The sequence below is a fragment of the Lipotes vexillifer genome, unplaced genomic scaffold, assembly GCF_000442215.2.
Source record: "Lipotes vexillifer unplaced genomic scaffold, Lipotes_vexillifer_v1.1 scaffold8, whole genome shotgun sequence".
In the NCBI taxonomy this organism is placed as follows: Eukaryota; Metazoa; Chordata; class Mammalia; order Artiodactyla; family Lipotidae; genus Lipotes; species Lipotes vexillifer.
The window spans coordinates 6,608,953-6,631,410 of NW_006781519.1; the positions used below are offsets into that span (position 1 = coordinate 6,608,953).

Sequence of the window (22,458 nt, forward strand, 5' to 3'; positions counted from 1 at the left end):
TAGGGAAACACGAGTTGCTGAGCTTGTATGAGACCACAGACAATTAAGCCCCAGACGCGTAGATATAAGTAAATGATAATTGCCTATTTTCAAGTTAGACCAGCAGAAAACCCATAAACACAGTGAAGAAACTCCCAAATTCTAATATTTTAGAGCAAGAACTAGCCAACAAGAGTGATAAAGAGCATGACTCAAAGCGTACTGAGTTATTGTAAATTGAACAGAAGTTCCACACCTGTCATTTCTACAGCTACATCCTCTGACCGGTAGGTCAGAGTAAAGACTTTCTAAGGCAGGCTTGGAATCATGAAAAGCATTGCCTTGGGACACATAGAGGCCCAACTCTATCCAAAAAAGCTGTTCTCTTTACAATAAAATTACCAAACCCTGCTGGATGCACAGTGAATCTTGAACAGCCAGGCCTTGACTTCACATCTTAGGTCGGAGACAGAAGCTCATCGCCTCTTTTCTGTTGTTTCTCTGCCACATTTCAAAGGCCTTTGCGTGGTGGTCAGACTTGATGGTGGAACATGCCGAGACGTTCCTGTCACTCTTTGCAGTGGACATGGATGCAGCGCTAGAGGTGCAGCCCCCAGACACATGGGACAGTTTCCCACTGTTTCAGCTGCTGAATGATTTTCTCCGGACCGATTGTATGTATCATCTTTGACTGTCTGACTTTCCTAAGTAGTGTGCAGTTAACAGATTGCTGAAACATCTTTATCCCAGGCAGACTACAGGTTGGACACAGCTCTTCATAGTTTTATGATTACTTAAAAAAAAAAAAAAATCTTACAGCTGATGAAATTCCCTTTCTTTCAACAAGCGTCCTGTTGCAGGGAAGCCCCCTGTTGACTAGGCAGAAGAACCCAAGAGCAGTGAGAAAGTGGTGCCCGTGCCTGTGGGTTTTATTTGCTCTTGAACAAGCTAAATTGACCTCTACACATTTTGAATTTTTATCAAAAGATGCTTCCTAGATGAAAAACAGTTTCCTGCTAAGTAACACCCCAAGCATTTCCAAGTATCTTACAGCAACACATAGCCATAAAATAGACCTTCCTCCCCAGGGAGAGTGATGACAGAAGAGAGGGGTACAGAATGTTCTTTCTTCCTGGTAACGTAAGGGGAAGAAAGGGAGCGGGTGCAAAGAAAACCTTAAAAAAAAAAAAGTATCAATTGTTGCTTTTGTTGTTCTTTAAGGGAGCATTATTTTTTTTTCCCTTTTTAGAAGAGTGACACAAATGGGTAAAAGGTTTCTGAATTCCATTTTCCTTCCACGCAGATTGAAGCGTGACGCCGCTCACGTACTTTTTTCTTTTCTCTTCCTCTTCCTCTTTCTCCTCCTTCCTTCTGGCTTTTTTTTTAGAAGCGGGTATATTTAACGTAGAAGACAGTCCTCTCTACGTGTACGTTGCGTGCTGATGGAGCAACTGTGGATTCTTACCGAGCTTTTGCTTATCTGTTCTAGATAATTTGTGCAATGGAAAATTTCACAAACACCTGCAAGACCTGTTTGCCCCACTTGTGGTTAGATATGTGGATTTGATGGAGTCCTCAATTGCACAATCCATTCACAGGGGCTTTGAGCGGGAGTCATGGGAACCAGTCAAGTAAGGAAACCTCTTTTGATACCATCGGAGTTTGGGTGCAAATGGCTGCAGAGTCATACAGAAATGGATTAATGGTGTCTTATGGTTTTCATTGTTCACATGGATAGACAGCAAACACCATACACCCAACTATGATGCTCATAGCCTCTTTGTCCAAGGAGGGGAGGGGGGAAGAGATTGGGAAATGTTTTATGAAATGGAATCTTTGGTTTATTGCACAAGATAAATAAGCAATACGGGATATAAACCTGGCTGTGATATGTGTACTGTGTATCTTACTCCAGTGGTTTTATCCCTAGGAATTGATGTTTCCCAAAGTGTATTCCATAGGGGTCTAGGCAAGGGGTCAGCAAACTTTTTCTGTAAAAGGCCAGATAGTAAATATTTAGACTTTTCAAGCCACATGATCTCTGTCAAGTGGTAAATGAACAAGCGTGGCTGTGTTCCCCTAAAACTTTATTTACGAAAACAGGAAGCTGGCCTGTGGGCCAGAGTTTGTCATTTCCTGGTCTAGGCTTTTGAGACTCTCCTCAAGAAAAGGACTCTGTGGACAGATATATTTAGGAAGCTCTATGTATCCGCTCATCTACCCCACGCCCTTGTCTCCTGGAGAGCCTCAAAGTACACCAGCATATTTCAAAACTCGAAGAACATAGTCATACAGAAGCTTGTTTGACTGTGCTTAATCCAGAGTTTCCTAAATGTGTTTGACCACACTACCTTTTTTTTTTTTAATGGGATATCTATCCTGCAGGGCCAATTACAGAAAATCCTATAGGTCTGTGAATTTGGCAATTTCCATAATTGCTTGGCAAATAAATCCTATCTGAAATGTGTGGCAGATTTGGTGCCACCTCCATTCCCCAGCAAGGAGAAGGGCTGTCACTCAAGGCTGCCAGAGGGTCAGTCTCAGACCCCCCTTTCTGGAGAAGTGGAGAACTCCTAGGCGGAGAGAATTTTCTGCTATAGTTTGAAAATCTCCAATAAAGCCTGATAGTAGCTTTGCTCTATTAGATTCCCTTTTTTCCTGTAGGAAAAGCATTTTGTTCTTTCTGGTCCTTTACATATGTGGAATATGGCAACCAGCATGGAGCAAAGAGGGGCATGCACAGCACACTGTCAGGCACTTCCAGAACAAATATTCAAAAGCCTTTTCTCAATTTGGAAGCCTTAACTTGTGCCCTGTCTTTAAGCAGTTTTCTGAATTGAGACCCTCCTTCTAATATTACACTGAATAAAATTCTGACTCATAAAGAAATCAGAGCAAAATAGCTTTTTCAGTCCATCCCCCTTTCCACATCTGAGCCACAAGAGAAGTTTCTTGACTTGCCCTACTGAGCAGGTTAATAGGCAGGAGCTCTTCATTTGTAAGTACCAAGATATGTAAATTTTAGCTTGTAATGCTCAGGTTTATAACAGTCTCTTAATATGGCCCTGCTGACTTTCAGCTCATGAGAATAGAACCGGGACCCTTGATGATAAAGCATGAATGAGTGATTGCGTTTCTTTTAAATGCTCACTCGAATCAAGACAGTTGTCCTGTGCAGAACAGCTGTGAAAAAGGAAAAGGTTAAAATGAGTAATATTCACATTTTGCAAGTAGCAGTGGTCTTGAAGTAGCATTTACTCACTTGGGCTTAAATGTGGAGGCTACTACCCCCAGCACACACAGGAGGAAATGATGGGTATCCTTCCCTGTTTCTTAAGGAGCCCTAGAGGTAGGGGCCTTGTTCTCCAGTTTCTCGTCAGAAGGCAAGGGCTTAAACCTCTCTAACTGTCTTCTCATCTGTAAAACGTCTCTACTCAGTGTCTGAGAATTGTCATGAAGCTCTGTGATAATGTCACTGAAGTCATTTTATAACCTGTTAAATTCTTTAGAAACCAAGCTAATGACTGCTATCCCTTCTGAACCATAACGTATTCTTGATCAGTCAGAAGTAAATGTAGACTTGAAATCATTTTCACAATTGGAAGTCTTAGTCTGGGAATGTTTTCTCAGGCTTTTTTTAAGGAGTGAAAAAAAAGTAAAGTGTGAACTCTTGGATCAGTAATTTAAAGATCGGAAAATTAGCAAAGGATTGATCATTCGTGACTAACAACCTGAGAATATTTTATAGGGATGTGTTTTGTTTCTTAAGTAGATTTTGGCTGTCCAAAACGGTGCTGTAGGCTCGTGAATATGACTGTGGTTTGTTTAATGCATACTAAATAGTACGTGCTTTTCAGAGCAGGTGGAGGTATTGGAAAATGACAACTAAAACATAAGCTAAATTAAAATTGTTTGAAATCACCTACATTTTATTACCTGATTTCAAAACAGAATGTGGATGCCATGGGACAGATTTGCAGAATGGCCAGCACGAAATGAAGGGTATGAAAAAATTGGGAACACACTTATGTGATAGGAAGGAATAAATCTCTCGACTTCTTACTATGCCAAGAGAAAGTATGAGCTCCTATCTGACCACTGGATAGGGGGTTGATAAAGAAGCATAGGTTCTTTTTTTTTTCCCCCAAGTAAAGAATGATCTTTGGGGGATATTTTTCAACAAGTTCACTCAAAAATAAGAAGCTGACTTAGATAAATAGATTGTTTGCTCAATCTTCTCTAATTTTGACACATGGTCCCACAGTGTACACACACATGCACACACACACGTGCCCCCAACAGCCCTTCTCTCAAACAATTCTTATACTTGAATAGTTCTTTTCTTCTGCTTTTCAAAAGTCATGATTATAGGTACCTGATTATAGGTAAAATGACTGAGAAATACATTGCAAAGCTTAACTTCAAGAAAAACTAGTACAGTTGACCCTTGAACAACACTGGTTTGAATGGCACAGGTCCACTTATATGTGGATTTTTTCAGTGGTAAATAATGACAGTCCTACATGGTCAGAGGTTGGTTGAATCCACAGATACAGAACTGAAGATAAGGAGGAACCACAGATACAAGGGATAAATATAAAGTTATATGTGAATTTTTAACTGTGCAGGGGTCAGTGCCCCTAAGCCCCGTACTGTTCAAGAGTTAACAAAATATTTCAAATGTTAAAGAAAAACAAAACTCTGACAAGGAAATGCTACCAATATATCTAAGTAGCTAAAAGCAGATTTTAAATATTCTTTATTGTTCAGATTTTCTTATTTCAAAATAGGGTCCTGTGAAAGAAACTAGAGATATCATCATCATTTCGGTTTGATACAACTGAAGTTATTTGATAGAAAGGGTAAAATATGAGTCCTTATTGCTTATTTCTCTAGAAGGGTGGCCTTCCATCTCTGAGGAGAGAAAAGGGAAGCTGCATCTCTGTTTCCATTAAGCCAGATCATGATGGTCATGATTTGAATCTCTAGGCATTGGTGGAAAATGTCATCCCATAGCTTCTAACCACAGCTGAAGATAGCCTCTCGAGGGCAAGCCCAGGCTGGACCCCATGGCCTCGTCCGGGGGTCCATGAGGACACGTCATAGCGCCACCACCCACAGCTGGGCAGGTTGTTCAGAACCCTCCCAGCAGCCCTGAATATGAGCTTTTGGTCCTACCTAACAGACGGACCACAGTTCTACCAGCTCTTTAGAGTTGGTTTGTTGCTCATCTAGTCATCCTGACCTTCTACGTGGAAGAAAACTTAGAAAGCGTCTAATCCAGAGCTTGCCAAGTCTAGAAACCCCTCTGCACTACTCTTTCCTTGACAGATTGTCTCTTAGTCTCTACTTAAACACTTTCAGGCACAAGGAATCCACGCTTCACTGTTGCCCATTTCAGGTCAGGATGATTCTGAATTATAGACCTAAAAACACTGCTTCTTGATATATGCACCCTGAAAACCTTGGGTTTCTCGTTTCTCAAGGTGCACTTTCTCTCTCTCTGCCTGAGACAGACATGTGAAAAGTATTTTCGAAACAACTGTCTTTTCCCAGATTGTCAAAGCTGTCAATATCCTAATGATAATAAAATGTCAGACCAAGGATACCTTAGCAATACAGTGGGTGGCCTGGTATGAAATAGACAAGTGTTAGACAAGGAGTCAGAATTCTTAACTCTGCCAGTAATTTGCTGAGTGACCTTGGGCAGGTCAGATGACCTTCCTGAGCCTCAGTATCCTCCTTTGTAAAACAGGAACTTTGAATACCCAAGACTTTCCAATACTAACATCCTAGGAAATGTGATTTTCTGTATTCACTTCATATATGCATTTAATCAGCACTGCCTGCCTAACACCTAGAGCAAGGCCTAGGACAGGTGTTCAATAAATATTTATTGATTAGCTGACATTTATTAAGAAACCCATACAGGCTGAAAATTGTAAGAGTACCACAGGAAAACTATGGGGAGAAGGAAGCAAAAGATACAATCCCCTGATCGGGGATTTCAATCTGGTGGGGTCTGCGCAACATGCACACAAGAAAAATGACTTCAAATATTTACCAGTGTACAAAGAACATTAGGAAGAGTTATGAGAGCGTAAGTAGAAGGGAATGAACCTCCACTGAGGAGTCATAAAGGAAGTAGCTTGGAGAGTATTTCAGAAGGGGTAGGGATGTTGGGAGAGAACATGAGCAAAAGTAAAATTGGGGGGAAAGTGGGGTAGGCAGTAGAAACAGTGAATGTTTGGTTTGGGCCAGCATGGATTATAAAGGAGACAAGCTATGAGGTTGGAGAGATAGTTGGGAGGTTCTAAAATCCTGTGAAGTTTAGAACTTTGTTCACTAGGTCACGCATTCTGAACAGGAGACTTACAGCTCCCAAAGATGGTGGAACTTGGTTCTTGGGGGGGTGGGGGGCGCAGCGGAGGAGGGTGTGCAACAAAAAAAAATCTTCTTCTTGTGTATATGTATAAAGCACAGGTCTATATACAGTACATAAGCAGATATACAGTATATTGGTGGTATTAAAGTTTCAGGGGGAAGGCAATTGGGGGATCTGCTGGTGGTAGGAAATAAAAGCTTGAGAAACACCCCTCTAAACTCTAGAAAGATATCAAAGAGTGCCCCATGCCCCTAAGTAGGGATTAGACCTGAGAGTAAACCAGGAAAGAGGTTTGAGTGTTCAGAGCACCAAGAGAAGACAAGATGTACCACATATATTCATGCAACAAAAGGCTCATAAAGTGGAAGGCATTCTGTGTCTTAAATCTAACCCCATCCATAAATCCGAAGCAGAAGACTTTGAGAAAAGACCCAACCATATCTTCTCTGCACAGAGACCCAACCTTAGTAGAATTAATCCTGGAAGGAATGACTCTGCCATCCGTAGAAATGATGAGACGTGCACACATTTGTACCTTTCATCCGTGTGAGAGAGAGAGCAGATGAGAATTTTTAATCCAGTGCTCCAGGGATGGGTCCTTTGACATGAATGGGAGCTACCCTTTTTCAGCAGTCCCCAAAATGAATGAGTCTAATTTCTAACATGTATCCATTGTTAGGATTGCAATTTACACTTCTTACGCTATCCAGAGATATCCACTTATGATTTTCACAGATACGCATGCTGGACTTGTTTTTAGGTAGTTGCTAAAGGACCCTCTAGAGTAATAATTTGTTATATCCATCAGCAGCTTCAGGAGTGCTACAGGAAAATTCCCCCTTTTTACATATAATGCTTGGAATTGTCTCTCTGGTTATTAATAGAAGTTATTAATAGCCAAATGAATTATTAATAACATTAGTAATACACTGTATTATTTTGCTAAGAGCAGAAATATCAAGCATGTTTCTTCAGCCTTTTCTTTTTTTTTTTTTTTGTGGTACGCGGGCTTCCCACTGCTGTGGCCTCTCCCGTTGCGGAGCACAGGCTCCGGACGCGCGGGCTCAGCGGCCATGGCTCACGGGCCCAGCCGCTCCGCGGCACGTGGGATCTTCCCGGAGCGGGGCACGAACCGGCGTCCCCTGCATCCGCAGGCGGACTCTCAACCACTGCGCCACCAGGGAAGCCCTCTTCAGCCTTTTAAAAGTAGATCATGAAGCTATGTCACAGGAAGGAAATATTTCTATGAGTGCAGTGCAGCCGTCTAGCCAAAATGTCATGTTTTACAAATACAATATGTTTTGATTAATATAAGTACTTTTTTAAAGTTTTGATGTCTAAAATGAAGCTCATTTCTAATTTGGGTGCCCACCAACCGCTAATATGTTTAAAGTTGCTTTTGCATACATTTGTATGTTATTCATTCCTAGCTACTTTTAATTCACTCAGAATTGACGTTTTAACTTTCCAGGCTGCCATCTCGAAAGATCTCCTAATTCCTTGATCAATATTCAGTGTGTGTATCATTTAATGATCACATTTGCTTATATAGGCTTACACATGTCTCAGTGGAAATCGCCAACGGTTTTGTTCCATAGCAGTGTTTAAGACTGAGAACCACCAGGGACTGAATTCAAAGGCAGATTCCCCAGTTAAACAGAGAAACATGGAAGGAAAAGTTCCATTTTCCCTTCCACTTAATAGTCAGCTTTAGCTAATCTTCTCTTGAGTGTTCCCACGAGAGCGCCCTTTCCTCCCAAGTAGAGAAGTGTAATTGGCTTTCCCCAACTGTGAAGTGTAAAGGATGAACCTGTGAGACACCTGTTTCCCTTAAGGAAGAGAATGCCAGGTGGCAATTTTGCATTCTAGGTTTTTCCATCCACCAGCCGGGGCTATATTCCCATCATGAAAGGGTAGCTCATTTCTAGAGAGAGACAGGTGTGTCCAGACTATTTCTAGAGTCCCAGTTTCGGGTGTATCAGGAGACTTGCCCCCCTGAGCAAGCCCAGAGGCAGCTCCAGCCTTTGCAAGAGCTGTGTTAGTCAAATACAGCTTTGCCCGGGGCAGAGCTGCTTTGGCAAAACTTGCTCTTCTGCACGATCCAAAAAGAAAACCTCTACTTCTTTGCCAAAATGCTGTCAACTCCACTTAAACAGGAAGGCTCCTCTCAGATGCAGAGTTAGGCTGGGCTCCACTGTGCCAGTGACTTTGGCTGGATGGAACACCCTTGAAATGCCACTACAGAATCACGAGGTGCCAGCTGGTTGAGCAGTATATGACACAGTCCCTCCAAAGAGACGTGGTTGATGCTCTTTGAGGGTTTTGTTTTGCTTTATTTTCTCTCTTTACCCATAAAGCCACCCATCTCTCTTTCGTCACATCAGTTGATCGATCTTTGTTCAAAAAACAAAACCTGATACGAGGTCACAATTTTTAACTGTTTATAATTTTTAACTTACATTTTAACTTTTTACAGAAAATACAAAACTTGATTAATATTCACAAGCTGAACACATCCATGTAACAATCCCACAGATCAAGAAACAGAACATCACCATCACCCCCCAGAAGCCCTTGTCACCCTTTCTCACAGTCTCCTATCTCACTTTCAAGGGTAATTACTTGTAACAGAAGCCCTCATTTTAAATCCACTCGTGGTCAAAGAATTCACTATATGAGCTGAAGTTGGGATTCTTTTCTTTCCCTTTTTTTTGAGTGTAAACCTTTCTCCACTTTAATTGGACTTAGTTCGGGAGGGGATGTTTCCATTTTCTTTAAGTGTTCTATAAAATTATGCAAAGCCATTCATTCTTTTTGATACAATTCCTTCATCTTCGCCATCAACTCTGATGCTCCACTGCACGTACACCTGTCTTCAGAAGTAGCGGTTGGAAAGAATTCCATTTCTGTCCATTACCGTTATGTATACGTTCAATTGCGTAAATTTCCTGCTACACCTCGTATCTACTCTCTGACTTAAGGAATGTGCCTCCATCAAAACTAATTTGTAAATAAAAGAAAAAATCAAAGTGTTCCACCCTTTCTATTAGTCCCAGCTACTTTACTGCAGCCCTAGCCACAGCAATGCCAAGAATTCCATGAACTTCAAGTTCTTTGTACGAGACAAGGTCTAGACCCTTGTGGCAATGGATTTGGAAACTGAAGGCCCCTCACAAAGGCATTGAAATAACATGATCATTGTATACAGGCGTCCATGAGTGTCCACGCTTTTCAGTCGCTCTGTGGTTAATTTTTTTTCCATTAACTTTTATCATTTCTCTCTGAACACTGAGCCACACCACAGCTCCCCATCCGTAAGCTGCTTTCTGAAACGTGTCGCTTAAGTTTTCGTTGTCGTCTTGCTGTGGATTTAGCCAATTTATTTACAACTGTTGTGTGCTTCTGCCACATCTGCATTGTCACTGTGATGGTATTTTTTTCTTTCTGTCTGTTTCTTCCACAGGAGTTTAACCAGTAATCTACCCAATGTGAACCTACCCAATGTGAACCTTCCCAAAGTACCAAATCTACCAGTTAACATCCCTCTAGGCATCCCACAAATGCCTACTTTTTCGGCACCGTCATGGATGGCTGCTATATATGATGCTGAGTGTGTATTCAGTTCACATTAGATCTAATTTAAATTTAAGTGATCTTGGCATGGATATGTATTGTTTATTTCTATACGTCCTATATAACGGGGATGGAGATGGATAATTAGACATATTTTGCTGATCATACAGAGACAATATTGTTTATTTCTGGCATGCAGCGTGTTTGTAAGACGTTTGCTATATATACAGCACTAACAATTTGTCTTACGCCCACTGAACGTTTGAGGACTATGTTTCACTTCCTGAATTCCTTTGCAAAAGGCTTCTTCCCATATATATATATATATATATATATTTTTTTTTTTTTTTATTTTTAATGCAGGTGACATGACTTTAGGAGTCAGTCATCCAAAAATAGTCCAGGAAACCTCTTTGCTTGGCCAGCCGGTCATTTCTGGCTTGATCCAAATCAAAGAGGAAAGCACACCTACCTAGAAGCTGGTTTGGGCTTTTTTTTTTTTTTTTTTAAATAAAAAATTCCTATAGACTGTTTAAACCATAAAGCATATTTCTGGTGTCAGCAAATGGCAGGATATAGTAACAGTATGTTCAGGGCTAAATGAAAATTTCTGAATGGATCAAGCCTTGGTAACATAAATGTTATGTAAAGGTACGTTCCAAGGTCATAATACAATTTGGAGCACTGAGATCTAGGTAGCAAGATGTCTAAATTTGAGAATGCACTGCAGTTAAATTTGGCGGTAGCCGTATTATCATCTGTGGTCTCAGTGTAGGGCCACTCTCTACACTCATCCATACAAATGCCAGCAATGCATGGGGTTTGTTTTCCTCGGAGGTCAGGAGAGGAGGTCACCCCTTTAAAGCCAGCAGTTTGGAGGGTGGAGGTTGAGAAGCCATTTCTTCTAGCTTAAGAAATGAATCCTCTCTCCTTCTTTCCTTCTCAAGTAGAAGGTCCAGCACCCCGAAATCCTACCTCAGGGAAATTAAATTAGAACCACATGCATGATTTAATACGTGAAAGAAGGTTTAGCAATCCTATACCCTCCTTTGATCCTTTTCTTAGACCGCAGCTAATTATAGGCCAGATAAGCTTTTTCTTGAAAGAATAAATTGGCACATTTTCAAAGGGAAGTGTTATTATCAAAGGAATAAAAAATGATCTGAAACTGGCAGTGATGTTTTGAAATCTCAAAATCACATGTGTCAAGATGGCCCTCCACGTTTTTAATTCTGCAGTAACCCAGGTAGAGAACAGAACTTTAAAATGACTGCTCTACTTGGCTTCTCCAAAGATACCTAATATTTTTAAAAACCCGTATTTGCTCACAAGTTCACAGTGAAATCACCTGGTCAGTCTGATTTTCTTTTAAAGACAAATAAAAACCTCCAAAATTTGTATCTGGAAAAAAAAAACTTCAAAAACAACCCCATAAATCATATTCATGCTAAGATGACTATATGAAAAGTTAGATTAGGTAGTATTCTGTTAAAAATTAACAAATAAATATCCAGAAGCTTCTCTTACCTCCTTCTGTGCATGCTCTGTGACATTGTTTTTGAAAAGATATGAATCAAGACATTGTAATAAAGCAGATAATGGTCTCCATTCAATTAATTAAGACATGAGTGGGAACACATTTTGGTAACTGCTCAGCAATCAAAATAATCTTGGTGCTATTGCCTTAACATTAACAGTTTATCTTAAAAATAAAAAGAAAATATTCTTTTCCTCATGTCAAAACTTAATAATAAGCTCTTCAAAGAAAAAGAAAAAAAAAACCCTAGAAGAATTTTTTGAAACTCTGAAACCAGATGGGTGTCAAAATGTTGTTGTAATAAATACCAATTATTGCATTCATATGTACTTAATGATTTAAAACATACAACCATGCAGTTCCAAAACGGGGTTTCGACTAGGCAAAGTTGGGGTTTCTTTTCCCAGGCATAGGATCGGATGGGGGGAAGGTTGAACTTTTATGGAGAAACAGTGCATCCCCCCACTTTTGAACAGTGCCTACGACCGTATCTGAAAAGAAGGCGTAGATTCTCAATCACCCACCAGGAAATGCCTGATTCTATATCTTTTCATATTTTCAGTTTCCTCCTCTGCCACCTTTCATTTTAAGAACGTGTTTCCATGTTACCTGCTCCTTCGTGTCAGATACATCTACGTACTGACCTCAGACTGGTCTGTCCTTGAAAGCGTTACCCTGTTGGTCCAGGCCGTGGGCTCCCTCCCGGCATGTTGGGAGTCTTCTCCTACCCCCCATCCCCCTGCAGTAGCTGTGTATGCCTTTATGCACTAGCTATATTTCTCTCTCTGAAGCATTAATTCAATGCAGCTGGCATCTGTCACAATAGAAACACCCACTCTCATCTGTTTCTATAGACGATGTCAGAACAAGTGGTAATGCATGGTATGTTGGACGTTTTATAAATTGCCGTGTTAGCATTAGTGGTATGCGAGGAAGGGGGTGGGAGGTGGCCACCCCGCAGAGCTGCCGATGGGATTCTTACAAAAGAGAAAGCCAGCCAGGGAAGGGCAAGAGGGTGAGAGGTGGAGCATTTCCTGTACGTGGGCTTTCCGTCGATGCCCCAGGTAAAAGTTTCTTAGACATCATTGTACAGAAAGGAATCAAGACCAATTTCTCCATCTGTACAGAGGACTGGGTAAGATGGTGCAGCGGTACAAGAGCTCAGGTTTTGAGCCCTAAAGCTTTGCAAATATCCCTTGTCCACTCACCTCCCCCCACAACCCACCTTGTCCTGGGGCTGCCTGTGCAACGGGCTGGTCTGTGCAAATTGGACTGATAACCAAACTGAACGAGAATCTTGGATTCAAGGTATCCAGGTGGACTCGGCTTGACGTGAGTCACCCCAGTTTCCTTCCAGCTCTTCAAGAGAGAAAGCGGGTCCTCGCTCACCACTTTGTTAGCACTGTCCTTTTACAAACGAAAGTCTTGTGCAGTATCCAAGAGGTCTCCGCTCTGGAGGGCAGCCGGGGAAATGCATGAAACCCTGAATTCTAATAACTGCATGTTGCCATGTAGTTATTATCCGTTGAGACCTACTTCTCCCTCTGGTTCGTGGCCTTCATCTGAATCATCACATGTGTTAATGTGGTTATTAAAAGAAGGCTGATTTTTACCATACCTTGTTCTAGTTATGGGGCAGCACCTTCCTCAGACTTCTCACTGGTCTGGAAAAATTGGCCGAACAAAGCCCATGAAGTCATGTATGGTAAAACTCAAAATCTGCCGGTGGAGATCGCCCCCACCTCCACCGCCAACATGCGTCGTTTTGTATGTTGAAGCCACTGTTTGCCTTAAGCCTTCTAGCCCCAAACTGTTCTTGTGTCAGCTTTTGCAGAACCCTAGGCCAGTGGGTGACTCTTGTTTTCAAATGTTTATCCTGCCAGTAACGGATCAGGCACTTCCGAAGATCTGTTCTGGAAACTTGACGCCCTTCAGACCTTCATTCGGGACTTGCACTGGCCTGAGGAAGAGTTTGGAAAGCACCTGGAACAACGGCTAAAGCTGATGGCAAGTGACATGATTGAGTCTTGTGTCAAAAGGTGAGCATAGGTGGCTGGACAGGTTTCTGCACCCCTTCCCCACTGGGCGCTGACTCGGGGAAAGGTGAGGGCTCCCACTCCTACGACTGGCCGTAATTTGGAGTGTTTTGGAGAAGGTGGCTGTTTGTCAAAGTCAGCTGGAGTGGTGACCACCTCACTGTAGCTTCTATTCACCTTCCCCACATCTGTCCCAGACCCAACAAAAGATGGCACAGAATATGGCTGCCAGTTTTTTCATTTAGCTCCATGAGGAAAGTGTCCTTATTGTCTCTGTATCCCCAATACCCGTAAGTGTCTGGCACAAAATATTTAGTTAATACCTATTTGTTAAATATCTGAGTGTATGCATGGGTAGCTTGCTGGAAGAAAGAGAAGCACCTGCAGTTCTAGAGCCAGTGTATTCAGTACAGGTAGCAGGCATCTCTTGACTTTCCAGCAATGTGGGCAGGACCTCCACGACATCATTCACTCTGTGTATATGAACTGAGCATGTACCATTTGCCAACCATGAGTTGTCTTGCCTAAAATCTAACTAGATAGCAACAAAGGGGCATGACACGTTAAATGTGCATTTTGATTTCCTACACATTGCCTGGGCTGTCACCATGGCATATAGGATTGAGGTGGGAATGCTGTGTCTGACCTTTCTAAGTAGACTTTCCTGAGAAAGAAGGAGAAAATGAGGACAGTACACATCCACTCAACAAAAATTGTTTGGGCTTCTCCCGTATGCCAGGCGCAGTGCTAAGTTCTTGGCACACCAGGAAGGATGGGAGATCGCATCCCTTCCCTCATGGAGTATCTCTTTCTGAATATCAGAGGCAGAAATGAAATCCGTCTGATTTGACATCATTATCATCACCCTGTCTATCCCCAGACACACATCCAAGTTCCCTTTCCAGTTCATAACGGTTCCATTATTTTTCCTCATTCAAAAACACCCGAAATCCCCCAAGCGGCACAGACTACTCTGGATCTCCAGATGTTGTATAGTTTAGTTGATGGATCAGTTGTGTGTGATGGGGGCTGGGTTTGGCTGAGAGTGAACTGAGTTCATTATTTTGTATCTTGGAAGAAGAAAAGAGAAGTAATAGCATCAAAACTGGAAACCAAAAAGGGCAAAAGACCTGCACAGCCCCAGGTAGGGGAGCATCTCGGCAGGAATTGGTAAAGGAGCCACATGCTGTGGGGAATCTGGGCGGGTGTCTGATGGCACTTCTGGAAGCTTAAAATCCTGGTGATTCAGATTTTGTGTTTTGCTCTTTTCTTCCCAGTTTTAGAAGCAAAGGCAGGCCTATTTCTCAAACCAAAGGTCAAAATCTTTCCTTAGGGTTTTGGATTCCACCATTTCCTACCTGGTCTATATCAGTTTTAGGAAAAGTAAGCCTTTCCCTATGGCCAAACCATCCCACCAAAAACTTCTTGCAGGGCAGTTTCCCTGTGGTGAAAAGTTCTCCCTTCATCTGTACTGGCGGCTACAATGCAGTAGAAAGAACCCTTACTAGCTTCTGATCTGTGTACGCAATCGTACAGAAAGACATGTATGCCCTTCTCTGAAAAGCCAGGCTTCTGAGTAGGGAGGAAGAAATAAGGAGACGCTGGGAGGAAAAGGGAAGACATAGGGATGTGAAAGGTAGATAGTGACTCTGTTTTCTCCCTTACCACGTGCCTTGGTGTGCAGGAGCTAGCTCCCTGACCAGGGATCGAACCCACCGTGCCCTCGGCAGTGAAAGCTCGGAGTCCTAACCATTGGACCACCAGGGAATTCCCCTTACCACGTGTCTTTATGGATCAGCCACCTCCAAGAGTGTGAGCTACCGAAAGGCAGGGAGTGTATCTTGTTCATTTTGAACTCCTCTCCCTCCCTGGGCCCCCGCCTCATGCCTGGCACATAGTGGCTGTTAAGTAACCTTTTGTGAACAGAAGTTGGTCAGCTGCACATGTACACCTGGCACTGGACACATAAATACCCCCATGTCCCTTTCAGTTGAGGCCCCAGATAAAAGCAGATCAGGGCACACATACGGGCAATTGTCACCCCCAAACCCCTCCAGATTCAGAAGGAAAAATGTGAATAAGTCCTTGGATGTTGTGAAGACACAGAATCTACATTAGTAGAGCCTGGAACATTTGCTTTCCTCTTTGGGACGGAACAAAAGGGCCTTGTTCTAGAAGGGCAAGGACATTATTGCATAGATGTAAATATGCAATGCCCCAAAGTCAATCAGGCACTCATTTCCAAGTTTTCCAGCAATTGAAATCATTCATTTGGTGGACTTGATGGTGCCGCTGGTCTAGTCTGTGTCAGGTCCTGTGCTCCACACAAAATACGGCACCCTAACTGCCCTCAGAGAGTCAGTGGATTAAGTGACCTCTCCATTCTCGGCTTTTCCTTTCCCATGGAGCCCTATCAGTCATATTAATTTTGCATTCAGCTTTCCTCTTTTTCACAGCCGCACACTCCAAGGGCTATGAACAGCTCTCCTGTGAAAACAGAAGACGATTGCTTCATTGTAAGGGAGCGATTTAGCATTTCCATTTCTCAAATTGGGCCGGAACTGGCACACAAACCTCAGAAGATCAACACAGGGACCTGTCCAAGTCAGGCCCCATCAGGCCCCCTTTTCACAAAACCAGAAAGTGATGTATTTTCAACGCAGCTTAAAATGATCATCATGATTAGAAAGCTTCTTCAGTGCACCGAGTCTTTGGAAGCCAAGATCATTTATCTTTAACATGATCATATAATATATAGGAGTGTTTTTTTTTTTTTAAGTAAGAACTGGGCTTCCAACCTTAGAAATTATACTTGGCTTCCCTGCCTGCACCCAGGGTGTGTTAGCAAGCTGGCATCCTTTCCTGAGCTGACTAGCTGTGTGGTCCTCCCTATGCACTGTTAGAAAACTGCTACAAATACCTCTTAAAGCAGTGCTTTCCTGGTGGCTGCATGATCTCCAGAACCTGACTGTGAACAATGCTGAAAAGATGCACTGGTCGAAAGGAGCTTTAATAAAACCACTTACTAACCAGGTGCTTTTCTTTAAAGACATGTCATGACGTGACCCACTTCTCTGAAACCTTTTAAAATCTAACTGGTCCCCTTGACCATGCTGATATCAAGGATTAAACCTTACCCCTGTATTACCAGCTGTCCATGTCGGACTAGGGTTTTCCTGTGTGCAGTTAGCACATTGATGGGATCCTAATTTGGCCTGTGTCAAAATTACGTCCCCTTACGTTTCCACCGTTGTACTGTTCTTGAAATGGTAAGTATATTATGATATTTTTACTTATAAAAATAACATATTCTTATTATAAAATAATACATTGACATTGCAAAAACACACAAACAAACATAGCGGAAGCCCCCTGGGACCACTCCTCCTAATTTCAGTCTACTCCCCAAAGGGAGCCGTCTTATTTTTGTAGTCTTTAAAGCAAACATAATAAGCTTGTTGGATTTTTTTTTTTTTTTTACGTCACTCTCTTTCAAAACCAGAAAGGAAAAAAAAAACAAAACAATAAGTGTAATTTAAGATATTTCCCCCCATGAAGTTTTTGAAGATTAGAAGCTGTTTTGGGGGGAGAGGTTTTGCTGTTTTTTTAATGAAGTGATTCAAGGTAGTCGGGTGCCAATATGAGAGAACTTATATATGCTATAATGCTGTAATTGGGTTTTTGTTCATTCATTCATTCTCGTGCAATTAGGGTTCTCCATAGCATGTAAACTATAGACAGAAATGCGCCAAGCTACAGGTGTTCCATGAGCTGCAGAGAAAGGAAGGGTTTACATGGCTGTCTCTGTGAATAGGCCTTCCTTAGCTGGGAAAGTCATTTTAGAAAGAACACATGTGAAGTCATTGTCGATTGAAACTGATTACAGCCTTCAATTTTCTTTTTCACTGACCTCTCGGAAAATGTCTCCTCCACCTGCTGCCATCTGGATGCTGAATTGGTGTTTTCCTACTTTGTTTTAATAGAACCAGGATTGCATTTGAAGTTAAACTGCAAAAAACCAGTCGATCAACAGATTTTCGAGTCCCACAGTCAATATGCACCATGTTTAATGTTATGGTTGATGCCAAAGCTCAATCAACAAAACTTTGCAGCATGGAAATGGGCCAAGAGGTAAAAAAAAAAAAAAAAAATTACGGATTTCCCCCCCGCCCTCCATTGATCGTGCAGAAGAAAACTTCACAAATTCCTTCCATCTACACTAGTCTGCTAGTTTCAGAAATATACTCTAACATTTGTGGATTAAGCCACAGATGAATGTTTGGTGTCTATTTGTTAAGTAAATTTCTAAGGCATGTGCTGATGACTATGCCAGTCACTTGGAAGTGATTCTTGGCTGGGGTTGGGGTGACCGTAAAGTTCCCTTAAGTCAGATGAAGTTTGATGACCTTATTTATTAGGCTGGCATCTCCAACAGATCTGTTTGCCAGAATGCAAGTCATTTTCACACTGGAAGTGCATTTTATCACTTTGAACATCTGGACAGCAGGAGAGAGCTCTTCCTAGTATCATGCAACTTCCAGGATGTATAATGTTAGATCACCCTGCTACTCAGTCCCCAGCCAGCAGCAAGCTTTGAATTTCCAAGAAATCGCAGGCTTTCCATTTTCCTTAGATTGAGTTGATTGTGAATCTTCCCTGACCAAAAGTTTAGTCCTTTGCTAAGTTTCCAATTCCAAAGTGGTATTTAAAAATGTAAAGGAGAAAGAAACAGCAACTTGGGCTTGATTAAAGACTCTATCATGATCATTTTTCTCCGATGGCCTTAAGCCAGCTAGATATTCATATACCAATTTAGAATTAATTCAGAAACATTTCTGGCAACTCTCATGTTGTTGCCAATTGGCATAAATTGCTCCTAAATCAGATCTTACGATACCAGCCTTATATGCTCAGAATTTTTACTAAATTATATTTCTCCTTATTCGTTATTTATTTTCTCTCTCGGCACCTTCCATTTTTAAATGTGGGTTGGTGGTATTCTCTTCCTGGCAAGGTCATCTCGAACCTTCTTTCCCCTCCAAATCAGCTTCCTCAACCATCGCTGTTAGCTGCTGCCCCTGGCGGATTTTCTTGTTGGGTACCTTGCCCCGGGGGCTATGTTCTAAGCCCTGGGGTCAAATGCAAGGTGCCAGTGGTTCTCTTTCCTGGCTCCATTTGCTGCATGAGAATGATCTAGAGCAGTAGTTCTCAAATTTCAGGGTCTTTCGGACTTATCCAGAGAGCTTCTTAAAACCCAGATTGTTGGGTCCCACCCCGCGAGTTTCTGATAGGTCCGGGGTGTGGTCCAGGAATTTGCATTTCTGACAAATTCCCCAGTGATGTTGGTGCTCCTGGCTGGTCTGGAGACCACATTTTGAGAACCACTGGCCTGGAGCCCCAGTATCCAAAAGGAGTTAAGGAGAAGAGCTGAGGTACAAAGGACAGCCTCCTGAGGAAGGCTTGGGTTGGGTGTCTAGACCCTGGGTCTCTTGCCCTGGCTGTGCTGCAGACTAGACCTGATCAAGTCACTCGGCCTCTTCAAACCTCAGTTTCCTCATCTGTAAAATGATAGCACTATTCCAGTTTCATTCAGGCTGTTTTTAGCTATAGACTCAATTCTTCAAACCTTACCAAGAAGGCCAGCATATGAAATGAATAAAATTAGAGCTGTTCTGAAATGGGGGGCAGGAATTCAAGGAAGAGGGGGCCCAGAGCCCAAGCTACCATATTCCTCTTCACACTGCCCCCCAGGCACGCCCCCCCCACTTCTCTGGGGGACTCGGAACAATCTCGTAGGCTTCACAGAGCCCACTGTAAAAACCCTGTTTTTAGTGTTCTCTAAAGTTCATTAAAATCCCTTTGAATTCAAACTTTTCAGGGTCCCATCCCTTTAAAATGTTTTTCCCTTTGAGCTTCCTTTTTAAAAACTGAGATATAATTCACATACCATAAAATTCACCCTTTTAAAAAGTATGATTCAGTCATTTTTAGTACATTCACAGAGTCGCGCAACCATCGCCACAGTCGGTTGTAGGACATTTTCATCACCCTGAAAAGAAACTCAGACCCATTAATAATAATTCCCCAACCCTCCCTCCCTAGCCCGAGGTAACCACCACTCTTCTAGCTGTCTCTAAGGATTTGCCTATGCTAAGCATTTCATATCAATGGAATCTCATGTGTAGCCTTTGGTGTCTGGTTTCCTTCACATGGCATAATGTTTTCAAGATTCATCCATGTTGTTGCATGTATAAGTACTTCCTTTTTATAGCTAACTAGTATTCTGTTATATGGATATACTACATTTTATCACTTCATCAGTTGATGGACATGTGAGTTTCTTCTACTTTTTAGCTGCCTTGAACATTCCTGTACAGGTGTTCATGTGGACCTAAGAGTGCAATTGGATATGTACCTAAGAGTGAAATTATTGGGTCGTATGGTAACTCTGTGTTCAACTTTTGAGGAACAGCCAAACTTTTTTGCAAAGTGGCTGCACCATTCTACATTCCCATCAGCAATGTGTGAGAAATCCTATTTCTCCACAATTTAGCCAAAGCTTCTTATTATCTATCTTTTTCGGTATAACCATCCTAGTGTGTATAAAATGGTATCTCACTATGGTTTTGATTTGCAGTGATATTGGCCATCTTTTCATGGGTTTATTGACCACTTGTATATCTTTGAACAAGTGTCTATTCATTCAAATCTTTTGCTCATTTTACAAATTGGATTGTCCTTTGTTGTTTAGTGATAAGCGTTCTTTATGTGTTTTGGATACTAGACCATTATCATATATATGATTTGCACCTATCTTCTTGCCTTCTGTGGGTTGGTTTTTGTTTTTCACCTTCTTGGTAGTATTCTTTAAAGCATAAAAGTTTTTTTAAGTTTTATGGAGTCCAGTTTATCTGTTTCTCCTCACAGCTGCTGGAGATGTCCATTTTCACCGAGTTTCCCAAGGATGACACCATTCAGGGTAGGGAAGCGTTGTTACACAGGGATTGGCCTCCTTTCCCCCTCGGCGACTTTTACAGTCCCTCTTCAGACTGACTCAATGGTGGCCGCAATTGTAGAACTCCTACATGCCCGGACAGATAGCTAAACATTCTCTTCAAACAAGCTTAGTCACTCTGATCTTTTCTTTTTGAACTGGAGTTTGGGGAGAGTAATAGGAGTTGGGTGGAGGAGTGGAGAGGGGGTGTTGTCAGAAGCCCTACTGAAAATCTGATGAAGTGTATGAGGCCATTTCCCAGAAAATAAATTAAAAAATTAAAAAATTAAAAAAAAAAAATATATATATATATACATACTTTCATGCAGTTTCACTATACAATCTCTTGTCAGGCCAAACTATAGACCCTGGTTGGAGATATATACTAAGAAATAACAAGTTGATTTTGTCACAGTGGACCCTGTCTCTCATCTTTACCACTGATCACTTCTGTACTAGAGTAGAATGCCTTTGGCTTAACCTTGAAGTCTTGGTTTTCTAGACTAACTTGTCCAGTGGCTTAATAACTACATCACATGGACTCTACCCCTTAGCTACCAAACTGTGTGACCTCGAGCAAGTCACTTACTCTCATAACCTTGCTTTGGTTTGTCAAATGAGAGATAATGGCATGTAACACAACCTTTGAGAGGCATGTAGCTTGTCAGAATTGGGGATAAAGCTTCCTAATTTCTGGACGTAAGATTAGAAAGTTGTCTTGGATATTCCCAAATAGTAACTTTTTTTTTTTTTTTTTTTTTTTTTTGGGTGGGGTTTTTTTTTTTTTGCGGTACGCGGGCCTCTCACCGCTGTGGCCTCTCCCGCTGCGGAGCACAGGCTCCGGACGCGCAGGCTCAGCGGCCATTAGCCCACGGGCGCAGCTGCTCCGCGGTATGTGGGATCTTCCCGGACCAGGGCACGAACCCGCGTCCCCTGCATCGCCAGGTGGACTCTGAACCACTGCGCCACCAGGGAAGCCCCAAATAGTAACATTTTTGAGGCTAAACTACTTCTTTCTGGACATTGTTCTATTTGATATAATAGAAAAATTTCACGTATTTACCCCTAAATGATTCAAGGTGTTTTTGTTTGTTTGTTTGTTTGTTTTTAATGAAAACAATAACTGAGACTCATAAATGTTTCCCAGTTTCCCAGAACTAGCGCACAGACGTCCAGGCTAAATGATCTTTGTTAAGGGCCCATCCAATACTGTATTCTAGTCTATGATTCTTGTCCGAAGCCTGTCAGTTTCCCAAGCCATGCTAGAGAGACCTGCTCTGCCATTTCTCCTTAATGTAACTGAATCAGAGACACCTAAGTGACCAGCTTGTGAGAAATGAGGCCTTTTCTGACCTTAGAATGCCAAGTGACTGAACAGTGAGAATGAAGCCAGACATCATTGTCTGTAAATATATACTTCCTTGAAGGACCTTGCTCTGTGGCTGTGACCTTGACTAGAACTTTATCGGGAAGTCTCATGCAAATGGTCTCTCAATTTTTCTCACTTTGCAGAATGGAGATATTCATCTCCAAAGTAAAACTGAATTGTTAAAGTGAGATTGGCCAAGGGTGGCTGGAAACATCATGATCTTGGGAGAAGTCCAGTGTTTTTATGTAGTTTTCATTTTGTGAATATTGGATAGTAAACTCATATTACGGATCTAGTTACTAATACCTGCTTCCACCTGGATTCCAACTCCCTTAAGGTATTTTGGACTAGATACTGACCAGGTGATACAATATTCTCCAGTTTTAAGATCACTTCCTGAATTTCATCACTGGGATAAAGTCTCATTTAAAGGCAGCTGTTGAAACATTTGTTAACCATACTTTTCCATCTTAAATATTTATTTTTTCATTAAAATTTGTGAAGCACCAATAGAGAGGAAATTGTGTATTAAATAGTTTCTCACTTGGTCTAGTGTGTTTTCGTCTCATTTCCAAGGTCAGATGG

General features: G+C 41.8%; 1 protein-coding gene across 6 annotated transcripts in view; it reads left to right on the plus strand.

Moving 5' to 3' along the window:
- Positions 1 to 22,458, plus strand: part of CADPS (calcium dependent secretion activator) — a 475,342-nt gene that overhangs the window by 379,015 nt on the left and 73,869 nt on the right. For 3 of the 6 annotated variants that reach the window (XM_007454764.1, XM_007454767.1, XM_007454768.1), the window contains 4 exons: positions 497 to 653; positions 1,469 to 1,610; positions 13,358 to 13,513; positions 17,494 to 17,641. In XM_007454764.1, coding sequence (XP_007454826.1) covers positions 497 to 653; positions 1,469 to 1,610; positions 13,358 to 13,513; positions 17,494 to 17,641 — 603 coding nt within the window. Of the gene's footprint in view, positions 1 to 496; positions 654 to 1,468; positions 1,611 to 9,827; positions 9,975 to 13,357; positions 13,514 to 17,493; positions 17,642 to 22,458 lie in introns of all 6 variants that reach the window. The other 3 variants (XM_007454765.1, XM_007454766.1, XM_007454769.1) reach the window with 2 other exon arrangements.